At 35.0% G+C, this 20,415-nt stretch overlaps 1 protein-coding gene across 1 annotated transcript in view; it reads left to right on the top strand.

Annotated features, from left to right (window-relative positions):
- The first annotated feature begins 4,457 nt into the window (after positions 1-4,457).
- Positions 4,458-20,415, top strand: part of DNAH8 (dynein axonemal heavy chain 8) — a 302,018-nt gene continuing 286,060 nt past the window's right edge. The window contains exons 1-5 of the mRNA XM_054569318.1: positions 4,458-4,583; positions 5,288-5,477; positions 6,191-6,354; positions 16,645-16,821; positions 19,119-19,232. Coding sequence (XP_054425293.1) covers positions 4,473-4,583; positions 5,288-5,477; positions 6,191-6,354; positions 16,645-16,821; positions 19,119-19,232 — 756 coding nt within the window. The 5' untranslated portion in view covers positions 4,458-4,472. The remainder of the gene's footprint in view (positions 4,584-5,287; positions 5,478-6,190; positions 6,355-16,644; positions 16,822-19,118; positions 19,233-20,415) is intronic.

Consider the following 20,415-nt stretch of genomic DNA (forward strand, 5'->3'; position numbering starts at 1 on the left):
ATAATTGTTTTTATATTAGTTTGGCTATAATATGGGTCAAATTACAATTGTTAAAAACATTTACTCAAATAATGGGTCAAACAAAACAGTTAATCAGGCAAGTTTTCTGTTCCTCAAGCCAGTTTTTAAGAATAGTTTCTCTTAACAATAGTTCTTTATAGTTACCTACAGTTGGACTTTCCTGTTTCTGGATATAAGATTTTATGAGGAGGGTCAGGTAAGTAACTACCCACTTACTAATATAGCTTATTAATGTAGGTTCAGAAATAGAATTCACACTATATTCCACAGTAATTTTGAAGTTAAATTAGTTCAAATTCTAATCCTGACACTGATGTGCCTGTCACTGTATATCTTGAATAAACTGTTTGAGCCTCATTTTTTTAATCCAATAAATGATGGGGAATAGAGTATGTAAAATGCCTAGCACAGGGCTTGGTTCATTTAATTATAGTTTCCTAGTCATTTTATTGATCATCATTTTTCTTTTATTTAACAGCTGGAGCCATTTACTTATTTTTTAACGAAAGATGGCTGTAAGACATTGAAATTTTTGTACCAGGAAGGAGATGCACCTGGTATTGGTAAGGATGTTTTACCAGGGTAATGTTCTAGCTATTAGTGAATAAACGTTAAAGTTCAGCATATCATCTCATATACATGGAAAATCTTATATTTATAAAGAAAATTTTCCAGAAGCTTACATCTTAAAAACAATACATTTTCAATCCAAATATATATTTCAGGTGCTACCTTAATGATTAAAGAAGAAAACACCCTTATAGAAATCATTGACCGTTCTTGGGGAATACAGATTTTTACTAGAATTTAATTGGATTTTCCCTGAAACAGGTGGAGCCATTTTGTACACATGTGTTCAGATGACTAGAAATAGTCACAAAACCACCCGAGAGCTCAGGAGCCACTCCTGTGGTCCTGGGTCCCATGTGTGTCTGCTACAGCTACCAGCTGGAGTATCTGGCTTCCCTGGCTGTTCACATTATTCCTAAAAAAATTAACACTTCACCAAGTTGTTAAACATTTGTCTTAGTAACTAGGTGCACGGCCATTATTTTGGTCTTAGAGTCCTTCCTTACCTTCCAAACCCTGGGGACTTTACCTTCAATGTGTCCCTCCTGTTGGGCCTTTCTCACTTTTTTCTTCTGCTGCCCTAAGATTGGACCCGTATTCATGCCTGCCTGGGTATTCCAGATTGCAAACTGGTACCAGATTCCCCCTCTGAAGTTCACACTACTTATTCCTGCCAACTAAATCTTTTCTTGTGCTGCTAGTTACGGAATTGGGTCCAACCCCTCATTTATCTGCTAAGGTCCACAGTAACCTGGACACATAGTATCTATGTAGTTTGATTTCCTGTTTTTCTAGATATGAGTCTTCTGTTCCCTGTAAGCCAGTTCCTTCTGTGCTTTTTGTTCATACCAGAGTCATTTCTGTGCACTTTGCTCTGCCCCCGCCCATTCTCTCAGAATACCTTCCTTCTCTCCCGCCACCCAAACCCTGCACCTCCTGCAGATGACCTGGGGCACTCTCTTCTCCAGAGCCTTCCCAGAATGTTCCAAACTACACCCATCCCTGTTCTCTAGACTTCTGTGTCATTTAAAGTCTGTGTCATAAAATACAGCATCTGACTGTGTTCTTCTGTTTTCATTTAATTGTTAAATCTGTGTCTTTCTTCCCCAACAAAATATGTAAATTCATACGTAGTGACTAGGTCTGCTCTGTCGACTTTCTGTCTCTCCCAGTTTTATGCCGGGTCATTATTGTATGGTCCATATTTTAATAACTTCTTAAAAATTAAAACCAAAGCTGAAAATTGTAGAAAAGAAAACATCTACCATTAGAAGAAAAATAAAAATCACCCACATTCCCACTTACTTGAGACTTCTTGATGGATACCCTTTATAAATAAATAAAGGGGGAGGAGACACAGATAAATGTATTTGTAGAGTGTGTATGTGTATATATACATACATATATAATTTTATATATGTAGATATGTAGACTTGGATATATAACATGTAGAGTTGGATCCCACTTTGTAATATGTAGGGGTTTTTTATACATATATATAACAAAATGGGATCCAATTATATATATGACTCAATGGTGGCTTTTAACATTTGATAATATTCTTTTCTCTGTGCCACTAGATACATTTTTAACAATTAAACTTTAAACAGTTGCATTGTATTTCATTAGGCTAATGTAACTTATTTTCAAAACTTATCACCTATTATTAGGATTCAGGTTCTTTATAACTTTTTACATCTTTGAACAATGCCTCAGTGAAAATCATAGAAGCTAATTCTGTGTGCATTAGAAGACTTTTTAGGAAGAATTCTCAGGAGAGGACTTGTTAAAAGAAAAGATAGACTTACTTTTAATATTATTTTTGCTATCTACAAAGTAATATATTTATCAGCTTGGTAAATATTTCTCTACATGTTTTTCTTATATGCATGTACTAACATAAATGCTAATTATCATTTTCAAACTGTGAGATACCCTGACAACATTGAGATATTAAAGACATATAAGACTGTGTAAGTTTAAGGTGTATGAGTTGATTTAATGCACTTATATATTGAGTAATGATTACCACTGTAGCATTACCAACACCTATATCTTATTCTTGACTTGCATTTTGCACTTGACATTTTCTATGTTTAAAAAATGTCAAATGTCTATGTTGTACAGTATTCCATAGTACAGTTTCATTGTGATAGAAACCATTTCCCTATTGATGGATCTGTCAGCCGGGAATATGTTCACCTGTAAGTCAGAGAAATCCTAAGAGCGCCTTAAGCAAATAGGGGATCTATTTTTCTCTCATAACAAGATAGGCAGTAGCTAGCAATGATTCAAATGCTCAGCAATGCTGTCAGAAAACAGATTCCTTTTATTCTGCCATTATTAACATGTTGGCTTTGTGTTTGTGTTTGCCCCATGAAGCTCTAGGCATCACATCGAGGTTCAAGGCACTGTGGGAAAAGGCCCTGTGGGTCCCACCTTTCCCCTTTTATCAGGAAAGCCCAAGTTGTGTATGTCTTGTTAACCAGAACTGTGTCACATGGCCACACTAGGGGCTCGGGAGGCTGAGAATGCACTCTTTTACAGGGAACATACCCATTGCTTAATGGGACAAAATCAGGTTCTCTTATCAAGGAAAAGGGGAAAGGAGAATATTTAGGTTAGAGGTAGCTCTTGTGCCAATGTCCATGAATGAACATTTAAGCTCTTACAGTGTATTAGTGTTCTTTGGCTGCAAGCAACAGAAATAGACTGTGGCTTATGTAAGAAAAAAAAAATCTTGGTCAGTTCACAAATTTTATAATTAGTTGAACCATCATCAGGACCTGGAAAGGGCAGAAATAGAGCATTTCCATGGATTTCAGGGCAGGTTTTTTTTTTTTTTTCTTTTTCTTTTTAAGGCTTCATCACCAGATTGACATCTCTTAAATCCTCTATTATCTCTTAGTGTCTCTATTCAAGATTTACATTCTTATTTATCTATTTATTTAATTGATGAGAGAGAAAGAGATCTATTTGTTGTTCCACTTACTTATGCACTCATTGGTTGCTTTTTGTATGTGTCCTGACTGGGGATTGAGCCTGTAACCTTGGCACATTGGGATGATGCTTTAACCAACTGAGCTACCTGGCCAGGGCTTCAAGATTTACATTCTTGAAGAGAGTCTAGTCTAGTTTTCAGGTGTCTGCCACTGCAGGACTCTGAGATTGGTGTTCTCCAGAATCCCAGGATGGGAGGAATCCCCAAAACCCAAAGGAAGGAAAACAAGGCATATAAAACATTTTTGTGGTTTGTGATGGGGAATTAAAAATTTTATTTGTCATATACTAAATTGGCTATTGTTGTAAATAGAAAAGCTTTGATTTTTCATATTAAAACCAGCCATCTAACAGAATTACATTAATATTTTTTTAAGTTAAAGAAACATTTATATTAAATTATTAGTTTTTATTGAAATTAGTTCAAGGAAGAATTTAATATAAATTGGGTGCTATGAATATATTTAATAAGCAGCTGGATTGTCTCAGGGGAGTCAGTGAGTCTTCCAAGAGACATGGCATTTCAGCTGGAATCTGAAAGGCAAGTTGGAAGTAGATAGGCAGAACATCAGGGGTGGGATAAAAGAACAGTTTGTATGAAGGCCCTATCTGAGGCCTGGCTAAAAGAGACACATGTTCAGAGCTCAGGGAAGGCCCAGAGGAGGCCACATTTAAAGTATTACAATATTGACATCTTTTTGTAGACAAAAAATATTTATTCCACAATCACATCAAAACTTCTTAAAGTGAAGCAAGTAGCAACAGTGTAAGATGCAGAGTAATTTATCACATTTGATTGGTTATGTGATCATATGCTAAATTCTTGGCTTTTGTTTTCAGAATGTGGTCGAACTATTGCTGGAGTAACCAAAGGGGCAAAAATGATGAGATTGTATATAGACAATGCAGCCCCGGAGAAACTAAAAGGACTGTGTATATTTTTTGTTCGCTGTCATGATGATATTGCTATAAATATTAAAAATATTCATGAGGTATGTTTACATTTTTTAAAAGAAATAATTAAACATTTTTCCAGCTTTATTGAGATATTAAAGACATATAAGATTGTGTAAGTTTAAGGTGTATGAGTTGATTTAATGCACTTATATATTGAGAAATGATTACCACTGTAGCATTACCAACACCTATTTACCATTTCTTTCTCTTTTTTTTTGTGGTGATATTTAAGATCTACTCTCTTAGCAGCTTTCAAGTATATAATACAGACTTGTTAACTATAATCACTGTGCTGTACGGTAGATCCCCAAAACTTATAACAAAATTTGTACCCTTTGGCCAGCAGTTTTTCCATGCAAAGTTCTGGACAGGGGGCTAGTTTTATTGCTCTTTTCCTGGACTGACACAGTTATTCTGATTTCCTTTTTGGAGAGAGGGCAACTTTCAACTGGGAACTTTCTTTATGCAGGAGGCTAAGTTTCATTTCACTCACATACCGTAGGCTCTCGGCCATATCTCTTTCTCTCTGCAGAAATTAAAGCACCAACCATGTAAGTTGTAAAATGAGGGCAGAATATATTTGTTGATTTTTTAGAACTCTCATATTCATAACCACTGAAGTTTTCATAATATTTATAAAATGTATTGTATATGGTTATTGTAATATAAAATAGGTTATGATTCTCATTCCTTTAATGGGATCAACATATAAAATAACATTTGAATGCTGTCATTTCAGGAAGTGCTATTTACTGTTCTGGATGCCTCAAAAGGCCTCTTAATTGGGGTTAGGAATATGCTGGCAAAGATATTTCTACCAGCTATTCTTGCAACAAATAATTGGGGTGCTTTAAACCAGTCTAAACAAGGAGAATCTGAAAGACACATTTTCACTGAAACCATCAACAGATACCTTTCATTTTTAGATGGTAAGTATAAAATTTCATGTTTACTAAAAGTGAGAAAATTGACTATATGTTATTAAAAATAAACATCAGGGAAAAAAATTCCACTTTAAAAGAAGATAGTAGCCCTGGCTGGTATGGCTGAGTGGATTGAGTGCCCGCCTGCGAACCAGAAGATGACAGGTTTGATTCTCAGTCAGGGCACATGCCTGGGTTGTGGGCTAGGTCCCCAGCTGGGAGTGTGTGAGAGGCAACTGACTCTTGCACATGTTTCTTTCCCTCTCTTTCTTCCTCCCTTTCCCTCTCTCTAAAAATAAATAAATAAAATCTAAAAACATAAAAGAAGATATTAAAGTAATTACAGACCTAGAGATGAGGTATCAGATCATTAGCACCTCTCTTTCCAGGGATCTTTACAGGAATAGGATAAGTTTCCATTTTTGTTTATCCTTGTAGCAGGGGGATTCTCTTCCTATATTATTTGTGGAAAATTTCACCATATTTAAACATATATACCTTATTATAAACTTTTAAATATATAATTATATTATTTCATATTGTTGAAGCACAATTTTATTAACAAACCAAGTCAAAATCGAATGATTAATTAGAATTAGGTAGTATTTCTATAAAGTATTAGATCTCTTAGGATTTTAGTAATTACAGCTTGAAACCACACAGTGACATTTAATACATTGACATTAAACACCTCTTCTCAATTCTTTTTTTCTTTTAAGGTGCTAGAATAAGTATTGAGGGAACAGTTAAGTTAAAGAAGATAGACAACATTGACTTCTCCAAACTGCATGCCTTTGAAGATGTGACAGTTGCAGCTAGCAATTCAGAAACTGTTCGTCAGCTAGAGGATGTGCTGATGATATGGTACAAACAGATTGAACAGGTGAGCCAATTCTAGTCATTTCATCAGGTATGAGTCATAGTCACATCTGTGGTTTAGTCACTGCAATTTAACCCTAAATGTAAAGAGAAGAGTTTTCCAGATTCTGTTGTGAAACCCAACCTATTTTTGACTCCAGTGCAAAATTCATTGTTCTATGTGGATCACTTAAAATCACTTTTAATCTGTTTCTCACATTCAGGAGGAAAGTATAACAACATGGGTTAAGAATGAAATAATGAAGAATTAGGACTATATTGTCTATACTCTTCAGAAGAGAGAGAGGAGGAGAACACAATGAAGAGATACTAGCTACCAGTGCTGGGCACTAAATAAATACTCTTGGTTGATCCATGGAATTGTCTGTGTTGACAAAGAGGTCCAAACTAGACTTATTTATATTAGTACTAATCCGGCCAAATAAATTTTCTCTGGCAGTAACAAAAGCAATGTTACGAATGGGGTATATGTCAGCATTCTGAGAGAAGCCAACTTAGAGCAATATTGTAAACACTACTAAAAATCATGCAATTGCCCTAAAAAAAAAAATCATGTAATTGCCCTGAAAGAGGATTCTAGGAGCTAGCTTACAGCTCTCTGGTTGATGAGTACAGGCTAGTGGACCTAGAAAAGAAAGTCTTCAGTTAAGTGAGGACTGGGAAAGAAAAATCTAGACCAACCAAGAGTTAGAGAAAAGCATTCCCAGTATTTCTTTTCATAGGACTATGTTGGAAGGAGGAAGATGCAGTTGGAGTATAAAAATTGAAGGACTATAGAAACTCCACCAAGGCCTGGAGTGCTAGCCACAGAATTTGCTTCCAGGTATCACTAGGTAATTGATGTGCATAACTGTAGACCAGAGAACTCTTGCAGCCACTTAACTCTGCCACTGGAGGAGGAGGCGGGGTTGTAACCCATTGTGGAAATCAAGACCTTTCCTCCACAATGGCCACAGAGACCCTCTCCAGTTATTATGATCAATCAGTATAGATTTTCATTCACAAAAATAAGCAAGGAAAAGAAAATGTTTGACATAGGAGATTTAGCAACTTGAAACAAGGAAATCAACTTGGACAGTTGCAGAAAATGGTATCCAATTAAGCAGAATCAATGTAGACAATGGGAGAGATCTTTAAAAAAATATTACATCAAAAATAAACCTTGACCTCTTATCATACACAAAAATTAATTCAAGATGAATCATAGACATAAATCTGAAAGCTAAAACCAGAAAAAGAGAACATAAAACAACATGAATCTCAAAAACATGTTGTATGTGAGAAGCCAGTCCTAAAAAAAAGTAATGTGAAAGTCCTGGCCAGGTTGCTCAGTTGGTTGGAGTGTCGTCCTGTACACCAACCAAAATGTGGTGGGTTCAGTTTCTGATTGGGGTGCGAACAGGTGACAACCAATTGATGATTCTCTCGCATCGATGTTTCCCTTTTTCTCTCTCTCCTCTTCTCTCTAAAATATATTTAAAAAATCCTCAGTGAGGATTAAAAAAATTGAAAATAATGTGAAAAACGAAACAAAAATTGTAAAGGAAGTAGAACATAACATAAAAGTACAGAAATACCTTCTTAAGCAAGATACAAAACCCAGAAGGCATGAAATAAAGTGGTAGATTTGGCTACATAAAGAAGAAAAATTAGTAACTTCTGTATGACAAAAAACACCGTAAACAAAGTTAAAAGATAAATGACCTTCTGGAAGAACATATTATCAGCATGTGTAACAAAAAGTTTGTGTGCATAACATATGAAGAACTTCTGTAAGTCATTAAGAAATGAGCAATTAAGAGAAGAATAGGCCAACGATATGAACAGTGTCATTTAAGGAAAGTATATGGGGATGTTTCACCTGGGGAATAGTGGGGGTTTAGGAACGACATGGTATTTTCAACTATTTGATGGGATGTAATGTGAAATTAAACTTGTACTGTATGGTCTAAGAAGGAAGAATTGAGACCAGGGAGGGTGATGATTATAACGAGAGAAATGGAAATGGAATGTGCTGAATCCTTGGAAGTAATCAGTCTGAGGCTGGATTACCATCTATGAGTAATGTAACAGGAATTAAACATCAAAAGGGTTGTTTGATTTAAAATTTAAAGTTAATTTCAAGGTCCATTTCCATTTTTAAAGTCAGTTATTCAAATTACACAGACTTTCAGCTATTTAAAAAGTTTAAATTATGTCTAGTATCCTCTATTTAGAGAAGTGGAGGAGCTTGTAATAAGATTAGGAAAGAGTTCCATCAACCGTGTTTAAAATTAAAAGCTCTTTATGGATTAAAAATAGAACCTTCATAGGTTTGAAAAATTAATGACATATTTTTATCTCATTTGTAATCTTAAAAATACAATGACAATTTAAGTTATGAAAAGTTATAAACATTAAAAAAGTACAGAAAATAATATAACAAACACCTTTGTAACTGAGATTAGAGAGATACCTTTTGCTTCAGATCTTCCAAAGCCTCTAATCCTTTCTTTTCCCTCCCTCTGTATTACCACTATCCTGATGTTATTGACAACTCCTATTCTCTTGAAAGTTTTACACTTTTATTGCATTTAAAAATGTGTAAGCTTTATATTACAGATGTAAATATATTTATGCGTATATATACTATGTATTTATGTTTAAAATCTTTATATAAAAGGTATACTACCACTAAGAATTCTTTTACAGTTTTTTTTTAACATTCTCTTTCATATTGACATAAGTAAATTTAATTAATTGGTATTTCTCTATGAAGAAAGCTTATTATATAGATGTTCAGATATCTAAGACATTTAAATTATGCCTAATGTCCTCTGTTTAAGAAGATAGAGAAGTTTATTCATCTATTCCTTCAGAAAGATAGTTGTTTCTACTTTGCCATTGAAAGTAATAAAAATATGTATTTTACGAATATCTTTATTCAGGTCTCCTTTGTACATATTCAAGAGTTTCCCAGTGGAACTGCTGAGAGCAATAGAGAATGGATATTTTGTGGGGTATTGCAAAGCCCTCCAAATGCTGGTTATATTAACTATAAAATATAAAATATTAACTATAATTTTTTTACAGAGGCATATGAGAGTTCCCATTTCCTTGCATCTTTCATTATAGTTGGGACTGTCAGATTTTTAATGTTGCCAGTATATTGGATGTGAAATGGTATCTTGATCTATTTTACATTACCTTGAGTACATTTGAGGTTGAGCATGTTTAATGGCTACTTAGGTTTCCTCTTTGTTGAGTTGCCTCTTCATATCCTTTACCTAGTTATATATCAGATTGCTTGGTGATAGCTTACTGAATTGTTGGAGCTTAAATAATATTTTCCGGATATTAATCCTTTCTTGGTCCACCTTGTGTCCTTCGTTTTTATTTGGTATCATAAATCCAGCGTAATGAAGATACTCTCCTACATTATTTATTTAAGTGGTAAAATAGACAAGAATAAATACAATAAGATAAACAAATTATTGAAAAATTAACACCTGTATAACCTTTGCACAAGTTATGAAATAGATTGTCAGCATCTTAACAATCCCCATGCATTCCTCTTCCCAATTTCAGTTCCCTTTTCTTCCCCAAGCAGTAATCACTTTCTTAATAATTATATTAGTTCCATGCTTTTTTTTATAGTTTTACCCCATCTTCAATATTTTTAAAACTTTATTTTTATTTTTATTTGTTTATTCTTTCCTTTTGTCCCTTGGAATTTCCTCAGAAAACTAAAAATGGAACTGCCATTTGACCTGGCAATTCCACTGCTGGGATTATACCCTAGAATCCTGAAACACCAGCTAAAAATATCCTATAGCAGCACAATTTACAATAGCCAGGTGTTGGAAGCAACCTAAGTGCCCATCAGTAAATGAGTGGGTCAAAAAACTATGGTACATTTACACAATGGAGTACTATGCAGCAGAAAGAAAGAATGAGCTCCTATCCTTTGCTACAACATGGATGGAACTGTAGAGCATTATGCTAAGTGAAATAAGCCAGGGAGTGAAAGACAAATACCATATGATCTCACCTTTAGGTGGAACCTAATCAACAAAATAAACAAGCAAGCAAAATATAACCAGAGACATTGAAATAAAGAACAAACTGACACTAACCAGAGAGGAGGAGGGAAGGGGATAACGGGGGAAAGAAGGGGAAGGGTTGTCAAGGAACACGTATAAAGGACCCATGGACAAAGCCAAAGGGAGGTAGGATTGCAGGTGTGAGGAGGGAGGTGGGGGTGGGTGGGACAGGGGAGAGTGTTGGGAGGGAAATGGAGACAACTGTACTTGAACAACAATAAAAAAATTATTTTTAGAGAGGGGGAAGGGAGGGAGAGAAACATCAATGTGAGAGAGAAACACTGATAACATTGGTCTATTGTCTTGTCCTGCCCCTCTCATGCCTCCAACAGGGGACCACACCATAGGCATGTTCCCCTGACTGGGAATAGAACCTGCCCCCTTTCTTTTTGAAGATGACACCCAACTCACTGAACTACACCAGTCAGGGAGGGCATCTTTGATATATTTTTAAATTTTACCATTTCGTTTTTAACATTTAGGTTTTTAATCCACCTGGAATTATTTTGTGTGTAGGTATAAAATGAGGTTGGAACTTAAATTTATTTTTTTCCATACAGTCAGCCATTTTGTTCCAGAACCATTTACTTAATAGTCCAATCTTTCCTAACATATTTATAATACCACCTCTGTAACATATTAAGTTTCTTAAACCTAGAACTTTTCTATCCCACTGGTATACTTACTTGCTTCTTGTACTTATACTATGCTGCCTTTATTTCTTTTTTTTTAACACGCTTATTCTATCACAGTTGTCTCAGTCTTCCCCCCCTTACCCCCCTCCACCCATCCCACCCTGACCCCCGCTCCTGCAGTCAGTTCCCACTCTGTTGTCCATGTCCACGGGTCATTCATACATGTTCTTTGTTTAGTCCCTTCTCTTTCTTTCCACCATTGTCCTCCTTCCCCATCCCCTCTGGTCACTTTCAGTCTGCTCCATGTTTCCTTGCCTGCAGTTTATTTTGTTCATTAGTTTTTTTATTGAATAGATTCCACTTATAGGTGAGATCATATGGTATTTGTCTTTCACTGACTGGTTTATTTCACTTAGCATAATATTCTCTAGTTCCATTCATATTGTCACAAAAGGTAGGAGTTCCTTGTTTGTTTGTTTTTTTAAAGGCAAATTTTATTTATTTATTTAAATGTCAAGATTCATTATTAAATGTTAAAAAATTTAAATCCATTATAAAGTCTCAGCAATTAAAACAATATGACACGAGCACAGAAATACTCAAGCAGATCAATGAAATGAAACGAACATTCTAGAAACAAATGTATATATCTTTCTAACAATGTAATGTATGATTAAATTGATATTTCAAATCATGGGAAAAAGAAGGCTTATTCAACAAATAAAGTGCATGGACCATTATTACTTGAAATACAACAAATATAGAGCCCTATTTCACACATTCTACAAAAAACATTCAGGTAAGTTAAAAATCAATATGTACAAAACCAAAGGGGAAGAGCTGAGGGAGGGAAGGAGGGAGGGGGCAAGGGAAAGTGGTGGGGGGGAGGCAGAGACAAATGTATTTGAAAATATAAATTAAAATAAAATAAAAAAAATCAATATGTAAAATCTCAGGAGTTTTAGAAGAAAATAAAAAATAATACTTTTCTTACCTTAAAGTAACATATTCAAACCCAGAAGCTATAAAGTAAAACATTGACAATATGACTATATTAAACATTTAAGATTATACAGTAATATACATATAAAAAAAGTTAAAGGACAAATAATAGAATAGGAAAGTATTTGCAACACATCTAAAAAAGAGTTAATAGATTTGGGGGTTTTTTTAAGGGAAAAAATTTCTACAGTCAAAAAATGGATAAAGAATACCAAAAAGCCATCAAAAGCTTTTTAAGAATAATAGAAATAGGCAAGAAATATACAAAAATAGGTTTAGTTTCAACAAATAATAAAGTGACAAAATAACACATTGTCACAGTCAGATTAATAAGGATTAAAAATATTGGTAATATCAAGTATTGGTGACTGTGAAAGGAACTGGGTATTCATAGACTCTTTTTCTTCATCTTAAAGATGTCCCTTTAGCATATCTTGCAGTGCTGGTTTGGTGGAGGTGTATTCTTTTAGCTTTCTTTTGTCTGGGAAATTACTTATTTCACCTTCCATTTGAATTGAGAGCCTTGCTGGGTACAGTAGTCTTGGTTGCAGGCCTTTGCTTTTCATGACTTGGAATATTTCTTGCCATTCCCTCCTGGCTCCTAGTATTTCTGTGGAGAAATCAGCTGTTAGCTGAATCGGGGGTCCCTTATATGGTACTACCTATTTCTCCCTTGCTGCCTTTAGGATTCTCTGTTTGTGTTTGTTATTTGCCATTTTAATGATGATGTGTCTTGGAGTGGGCCTCCTTGGGTTCCTCTTGAATGGGACTCTCTGTGCTTCCTGGACTTGTGTGAGTTTTTCTCTCCTCCAATTAGGGAAGTTTCCATCATTACTTTTTTCAAACAGGTTTTCTATCCCTTTATCCTCTTCTCCTTCTGGTATCCCTACTCTACGGATAGTATTATATTTCAGGTTGTCCTGCATTTCCCTAAAGACTTCTTCATTCTTTTTGAGTCCTTTTTCATTTTCTTGGTCTTTCTGGGAGCTTTTTTCTGCCTTACCCTCCAGCTTGCTGATTCATTCCTCTGCTTCATCTAGTGTACTTTTGATTCCTTCTACTGTGTTCTTCAATTCAAAAATTGTATTCTTCATTTCCTCTTGTCTCTTAGTGATAGTTTCTATGTCCTTTTTCATGCTGATATTGTTTACAGTAATACCAGCATGTAGTTTCCCTGTAGTTTTTTGTAGTTCTATATGAGCTTACTGAGCTCATTGAGCTTCCTTAGAACCATTGTTTTGAACTCAATATCTGACAGTTTACTTGCCTCTATTTCATTTAGTTCTCTTTCTGGGGATTCCTTCTTTCCCTTCAACTGGGGGGTGTTTCTTTGTCTTCCCATTATTTGTGAGACTCTTCTTTTTGCTTCTGCTTCTTAAATTGATCTGTCTTGATTTCCTGACTTTGTGGTGTGAACTTCTATGGTAGGAGACTGCTGTTTTTTCTTTCTTGAGCTGCCTCTGATGATGTCACATGTTGACCCTGTCTGACCTTAGACAGTCTGTTTGAGACTTTGAGGAATCTACTGTTTGTGACTGTCTCCTTCAGCTGTTAATCTGGTCACTCTGCAATCAGCAGTCAGCCTTAGAGACACCACAGAGTAGGGCAGAGTCCCTCCTGAGGTTGGGGTATAGTCCCTGGGCAGGGTTCTTTGGTTCTCTCATACTGCTGTTGCTCAGGGGAGTGGTGTGCCTGAGCCAGATGGCTGCTACTGTATGGGGGAGGAGTCAGCACGAGGATCCCACCAGCTACTCTCTCCATTCTCGCCTCAAAGCCTCCATCTCCAGTGCCTCCTCAAGTGTCTCTAAACCACTCTGGGCCCCCTTTAGCCAGGGACCTACTATCTGTGGCTGCCACTCTGTACTCAGCTGTCAGGGTTTAGCACTACCAGGCCAGGGACCAGTCCCTCCTGGGGGCAGGGCTATTGGGTCCTCTCATGCTGTTTCTGCTCAGGGGAGAGGTCTGCCTGAGCAAGATGGCTGCTGCCACATGGGGAAGGAGTCAGCACCGGGACACCGCTGGCTTCTCTCTCAGTCCTCCCCCCAAAGTCTTCTTCCCCTGTCTCTCCTCTGGCATCTCTAGCCTACTCTGCTCCCGCCTTTCCCGAAGTCCAGAGTAAGTGGCAGTTAAGTTGTGCTAAAGCTGATCCTTCTGTCTGTCTGAGGTTACAAGGCTCCTCTCTTGCTATTTTCAGTTGTTTGTTCCAGGTGATTTCTCCACAATTTAGTTGTAATTCCAGATTGGTCCTGGGAGTAGATCAGTGTGACTTCCACTCACTCCTCCACCATCCTGATTCTCCTGTGCTTTTATTTCTATAGCTTTTTACTAAATCACCACTTGGTATGGCTAGCCCTGTTCTGTATTTTTCTTCAAAGTTGCATCTAATATTTCTGGTTAATTGTTCTTCCAAATTAATTTTAAGACTAGGATATCAAGTTTCATTAAAACCCCTTTCGAGATTTTCATTGAAAATTCACTGACTGTATGAGATTTGTGTGGAAGAAATCCAGCCATTGTTAATATAATGAGAATGGTTTGTGCAATGTCAATTTAACCTGGCAATTAAGGAGAGTGAGCATTCAATGCATTCCAGTGTATGTTTAAAAAGTGACAACTTCACTGTACCAGTCAGGAGGGGCTGTAGACGCTATTGAGTGACTATGTGTACTGTGTGCCCATCACATTCAAAATTACTGAGTGAGTAGAGCAATGAATCTGCTCCAAATTTTACATTAAGCTTGAACATTCCTCTGTGGAAACTATTCGGGTGATTCAAAAGGCTTTTGGGGATAATGCAATGAGTGCAGTGCAAATGAAAGTGTAACACAAATACTTAAAAGATGGTCAAGAGTCTGCTGAAAGTGACCCACATTCTGTAAAACCTGCAACAGGCATAACACCTGAGACTGTTGAACATGTATGAGCTGCAATCAACAAAGATTGTCAGCCCAGGTGACTCAGCTCCCCTACAGCCCAGATTTGGCACCCGGTAACTTCTGGCTTTGCCCAAAACTAAAATCACCTTTGAAAGGGAAGAGATTTCAGACCATCCATGCGATTCAGGAAAATACAATGGTGTAGCTGATGATGATTCCAACAAAGGATTTTGCAGAGTGTTTTGAACAGTGGAAGAGATGGTGGGGGAACTGTGTGAGGTCCCAAGCTGCCTATTTTGAAGGAGACTGAGGTTTCATTGTGCTGTGTACAATGTGTCTTGTATCTTGTATCTTCTTCAGCAAATGTCTCTTTTTCATAATACATGGCTGTACACTTTCTGGACAGGACTTGTATATATTAATTTAGAGAAAAGTGCCATCTTTATATCGAATATTCCCATCCATTAACATGGTATATCTCTCCATTTATTGAGGTCTTTTGTGTGCTAGAAGTAAGTTTTCTAATTTTCTCCAAAAAGATCTTGCACATCTTTTGTTAATCTCTAGATATCTTATTGTAATTATTTGTTATAGAAAATGCTATAGTTTTATATTTATATTTTTAGTTTGTTACATGGTTTGTAAAGAAATGCTACTGAAATTTATATTTACATCCAGCAACCTCACTTATATTAATTGTAAAACTTTTTCTTTAGATAGTCTGAATGTTTAGAATATGGTCAACTATGTCAGCTGTGATTATTCTATCTTTATTTTTTTTATTTCCAATTTTTATTATAATTCTTTGGTTTACTTATCTTGTTTTGGGAATCTCTATAACCAGGTTGAATGGAAGTAGGTGGTAATAGTGTCAAAGTTGTCTTGTCCTTGGTTTTAAAGTGATTTTTTCTAAAATTTCACCTTTAAGTATGTTTGCTGTAGGTTTATGGTAGCCAAAAACCTACAGCAAACTTTAGGTTGTTTTACTACTGGGTTGGCCAAAAAGTCCATTTGGTTTTTTCCATAAAAGACACATTTTTCATTTTCGCCTATTTATTGATTTGGATATTTTGAGTATGTTGGTTATCTCCTGTGTGTTATAATGTTGATTATTTTCAATTAATGTCTCAATTTGATGATCCCTATCAACTTTACCTGGTCTACCTGACCATGGAGCATCGTCCAGCAAGAAATCTTCAGAATGAAACTTTGTAAACCACTTTTGACATGTTTTCTCAGTTATAGCACCTTCTCTGTACACTTAATAAATCTTTTATGTGCTTCAGTTGTGTTTTTGTTTTTACCTTTCTTGAAATAATAAAGCATAATATGCCAAAAACATTTTGTATTTTCTTCCATCTTCAATATTAAAATTCCTATGCAAAAATTACTAATTTTGATAAATTTTTTAAAAAATCCACGCTGATATAATAGCTGTCACAATACAATCTAACAAATTGTTTTGAATGAAGTTAAAGACAGCTAACTACTGTTAGAGCCATCATACAGAAAAAACTCAACAATTTTTTGGCCAACCCAGTATTTATCATGTTACAGATGTTTCAATCTATTCTTAGTTTGCTAACAATTTTTAACATCATTCAATGTTAAATGTCATTTACACTTTTAGCTCCCTTGAAAAGATGAAAGTAATTACTAAAAATAACATTTCTGTATTCTGTGAATTTTTTGATTGCAGGTACTTATTGAGAGTGAGCAGATGAGAAAAGAAGCTGATGACTCAGGTCCACTCACTGAACTGGAGCACTGGAAACGCATGTCAGCCAAATTCAATTATATCATTGAGCAGATTAAAGGGCCAAGTTGTAAGGCTGTCATAAATGTGCTTAATGTTGCACACTCCAAACTGTTAAAGGTAAAGGCCTTATATTTTGAAGTTTGGTATACTTCAGCACAGCCAACTGGAAAATTACCCTTCTTGAACTGCTTCTTTGTATCATATATGGAAATCGCATGTTCAGAAGTACTAAATTTTGAGTAAGGCTTTCTCATATACTAAAATTACTTCCAGGAGAAGAAAAGGAACTATAGAAATGACTATTTAGTCTTCAATATTTCACACACTAATTTTGATAATACTACTATGGGATGATTGCCATTCATTTTTAAATTGTTTTTGAAATTTTATATCAACAGAGGCTCGTTGAGGTAAAGAAGTATGTAGAAAGAAAGTTGAAACTAAAAATGCCCTCTCACCACACATCTCATTTCTACTATTTTACCTTTTTTTCTAGAGGTCATCTTTGTTAGCAGTTTAGCTTGATTCTTTCCAGGTCCTGTCCTTTTTCTTTACTCTTCCTTAAAAAAAGTATATATTTATAATAAAATATAAAAAATGTATCTTTATAACAAATAATGCATGATTTTTTGTAAAAGATTTAAGCAGTATGAACAAAAGAAATGTCACTTTTTAAAAATTAAATTTATCAGGATAACATTACATAAATTTCAAGTATACAATTCTATAATACGTCATTCGTATATTGCATTGTATATTCACCACCGAAAGTCTAGTCTCCTTCCATCTCCATATATTTGATCCCCTTTATCTACTTCATCCTCCCCCACCTCCTTCCCCTCTGATAACCATCATACTCTTGTCTATGTGTGAGTTAAACATGTCTCTCTTAATCAATCATCTTCCCAACCCATAACTCCTTTTCCTGAATAAGTATATAGAGACAATCACAATTTTCTGTTTGTTGGTTTTATTAATACACCTTCTGTGATATTTATATATGACTACACTACATACGTATGGAATTACATAGTTTTGTATTTCTATTTTTTATAACAGTGTCACATTGGATTATTCTTCAACTCTCTTTCTCCCCAATAACTATCGTAGAGAGTTAATGCCTGTCGGATCAAGCCGTGTAGTTTTTGTGTAGTTTCATGTAGTTTTCGTGGAATGTTAATGTATCAGGTTTTTATGTAGTCATTTTCCTGTTTATAGACAAACAGGAAAGACCATTTTCTTTCCTTTCTTCCCCAATAGTCTTGACATATAATTCACATACTATTTATTTTTCCAATTTAAAGTGTACAATTTAGTGGTTTTTATAAATGGAATCATTTTTACTGGCTTCTTTCACTTCGCATGTTTCCAGGGTTTATCCACCTTGTAGCATTCATCAGCACGTCATTCGTTTTCACAGTTGTATAATACTCCATTGCAGATGATATCACATTTTGCTTATCAGTTTATGGACATTTGAATTGTTTCCACTTTTTGGCTCTTTTGAAAAATGCTGCTGTAAACACTGTTGTACAAGTTTTTGCATGGAGATATGGTGTAGGAGTAGAGTTTCTTGGTAAGATGCTGACTCTGTGTTTAATTTTTTGAGGAAAATTGTTTCTCTTCTAATGTGTTCACAAACATTGATGCAGTTAAAACTTCTATATACATACGTATGAGTATTTCCTGAGGGTGTATATACCATAACTTTGTCAATACTATCAGTTGAAATTTTTCTTACAATCTGACATGTGGAAAATGGCTTGTTGTATTTATTTGCCTTTTCCTTATTAATAGTGAAGTTTATCATTTTTTAGAGTTTGTTGGCTATTTGCATTTCTTCTCTTGTGAATTGGTTGTTTATATCTTTCCCCCATTTAAAAAATTTCAGAAATTATTTTGTATTGACTCTAGGAGTTATTTATTATTATTGCTATTATTGCTAATTAGTCAATTATTGCTATATATTGAATGAGGTTAACATCTCTCCAAATTCTTGCTGGATATGAAAAGTTCACTTTGCTGATAAGGAATATTTTCCCAGAATAATGTTCTGTTTTATAACTTGACCCATACTTGAAGTCCCCAAATAATGTAAATAACTAACTTAGAAAATTTACTCCAAGTAGAAGCAGATCCAGGTTTACTCCAAGTTTTACTCCAAGTTAAAGCCTATGGTCAGGGTGTTAATTACAAGTGGAATGAATCTTCAGTTTTAGTACATCATTTAAGGTGTTTATAACTTTAATCTTAAATAATGTACTAAAAAGATATATTAATCACCTTTAAGTAGCTACTATTTTAGTATATACCAGTATATATGATTAGGGAAGACAGCTTGAATTTCTTGATTAAACTTTAGCACAGTCATATATTTGGATGTATTATAGAATTCTTATACATTTTTTTCTTAGAATTGGCGTGATTTGGATGCGAGAATCACAGATACAGCAAATGAATCAAAAGATAATGTCAGATATTTGTACACTCTAGAAAAAGTATGTCAACCTCTCTATAACTATGATCTAGTAAGTATGCTTTTAAGAGTGTAGTTTAAAAAATTACTACATTTAAAAATAACTTACTATGTGTGTATGGGGAAAACTTATATTGCAGAAAAGTTACTTAAAAGCCATATTTCCCTATTACATATCTATAATGAATTAAAACTGTGTTGTTTTAATCTGCATTTAAATATGTAGTATTATCATAAGTATGTCCTTATTTATGAATTAAATAAGATAAATATATTCGTTTTCCATCATTTCTGTTGTATTCTGTTCTTTAGAAGTAGGTCAGGAAGGCCAGTGCACACTCAGGAGAAGGGGATTATAGAAGAGTGTGAATACCACGAGGATGGACATCATTGGGCCATATTAGAGGTTACCTACCAGATTAGAGATTAGGAGATCAAAACTCATGATAACATAGTGACTTTACCAGTGTCACTCAGTTAATCAGTGATGCAGGACAGGACCCATCTTCTAGTTCCTAACCTACTATAATATTTCTATAGAGTTCCTTTAAAGGACATATTAACACTACCATTTGCTTTTATTTTTCTAAAGTTTATATTAGTTTTAGATTAATAAACTATCTGGAATTTCATAATGTTTTATATGAAATATGAAAACTAAAGAAAGTCTTTTATTAGTTAGAGAGGGGAAGTCAAGGAAACTAGTATTTGTTGAGAACTTAGGGCAATTGTGGTTTTAAAGATGTCCATAGTCTTGTGAACCTTGGCCCATTGTTATAGGCATTGTAGGCATTTCCATATATTTTCATCCTATATTCACAACAATCCTCATTTTAAAGATCAGGAAACTGAACTTGTGCATTTCTACAAGTATAAGTGATGGAACTAAATTTGAATCCAGCACTCTTTGGTATTTTAGGCTGTATTTTTTCCCACTTTACTATGCTGCATTCAATTTAATTCTCTAAATTAAAATGCATTAAAAATATTAGTCTCTGATACACATGTTCAGCGTTCTCCATTCTAATTTTCGAAGAGATAGTCAAATTCACATTCATGGCACCATTGGCCATATGGCATGGTTGACCAGCTTTTTTGGAGGTAAGATAAATGCTAGTTTTATACTAGGAACAGGGAAAGGGAAGGAGTCTATGTCCCATATCACTTAGATTTGGAGAAGAGGGATATGTAGAGGTGGTTCATACCCATCCCTAGAGGGTATTGGCTGCCAAGAA

This window comes from Pteronotus mesoamericanus, unplaced genomic scaffold, assembly GCF_021234165.1.
Source record: "Pteronotus mesoamericanus isolate MK-2021 breed Mesoamerican mustached bat unplaced genomic scaffold, CSHL_Meso_final contig_20, whole genome shotgun sequence".
NCBI lineage: Eukaryota > Metazoa > Chordata > Mammalia > Chiroptera > Mormoopidae > Pteronotus > Pteronotus mesoamericanus.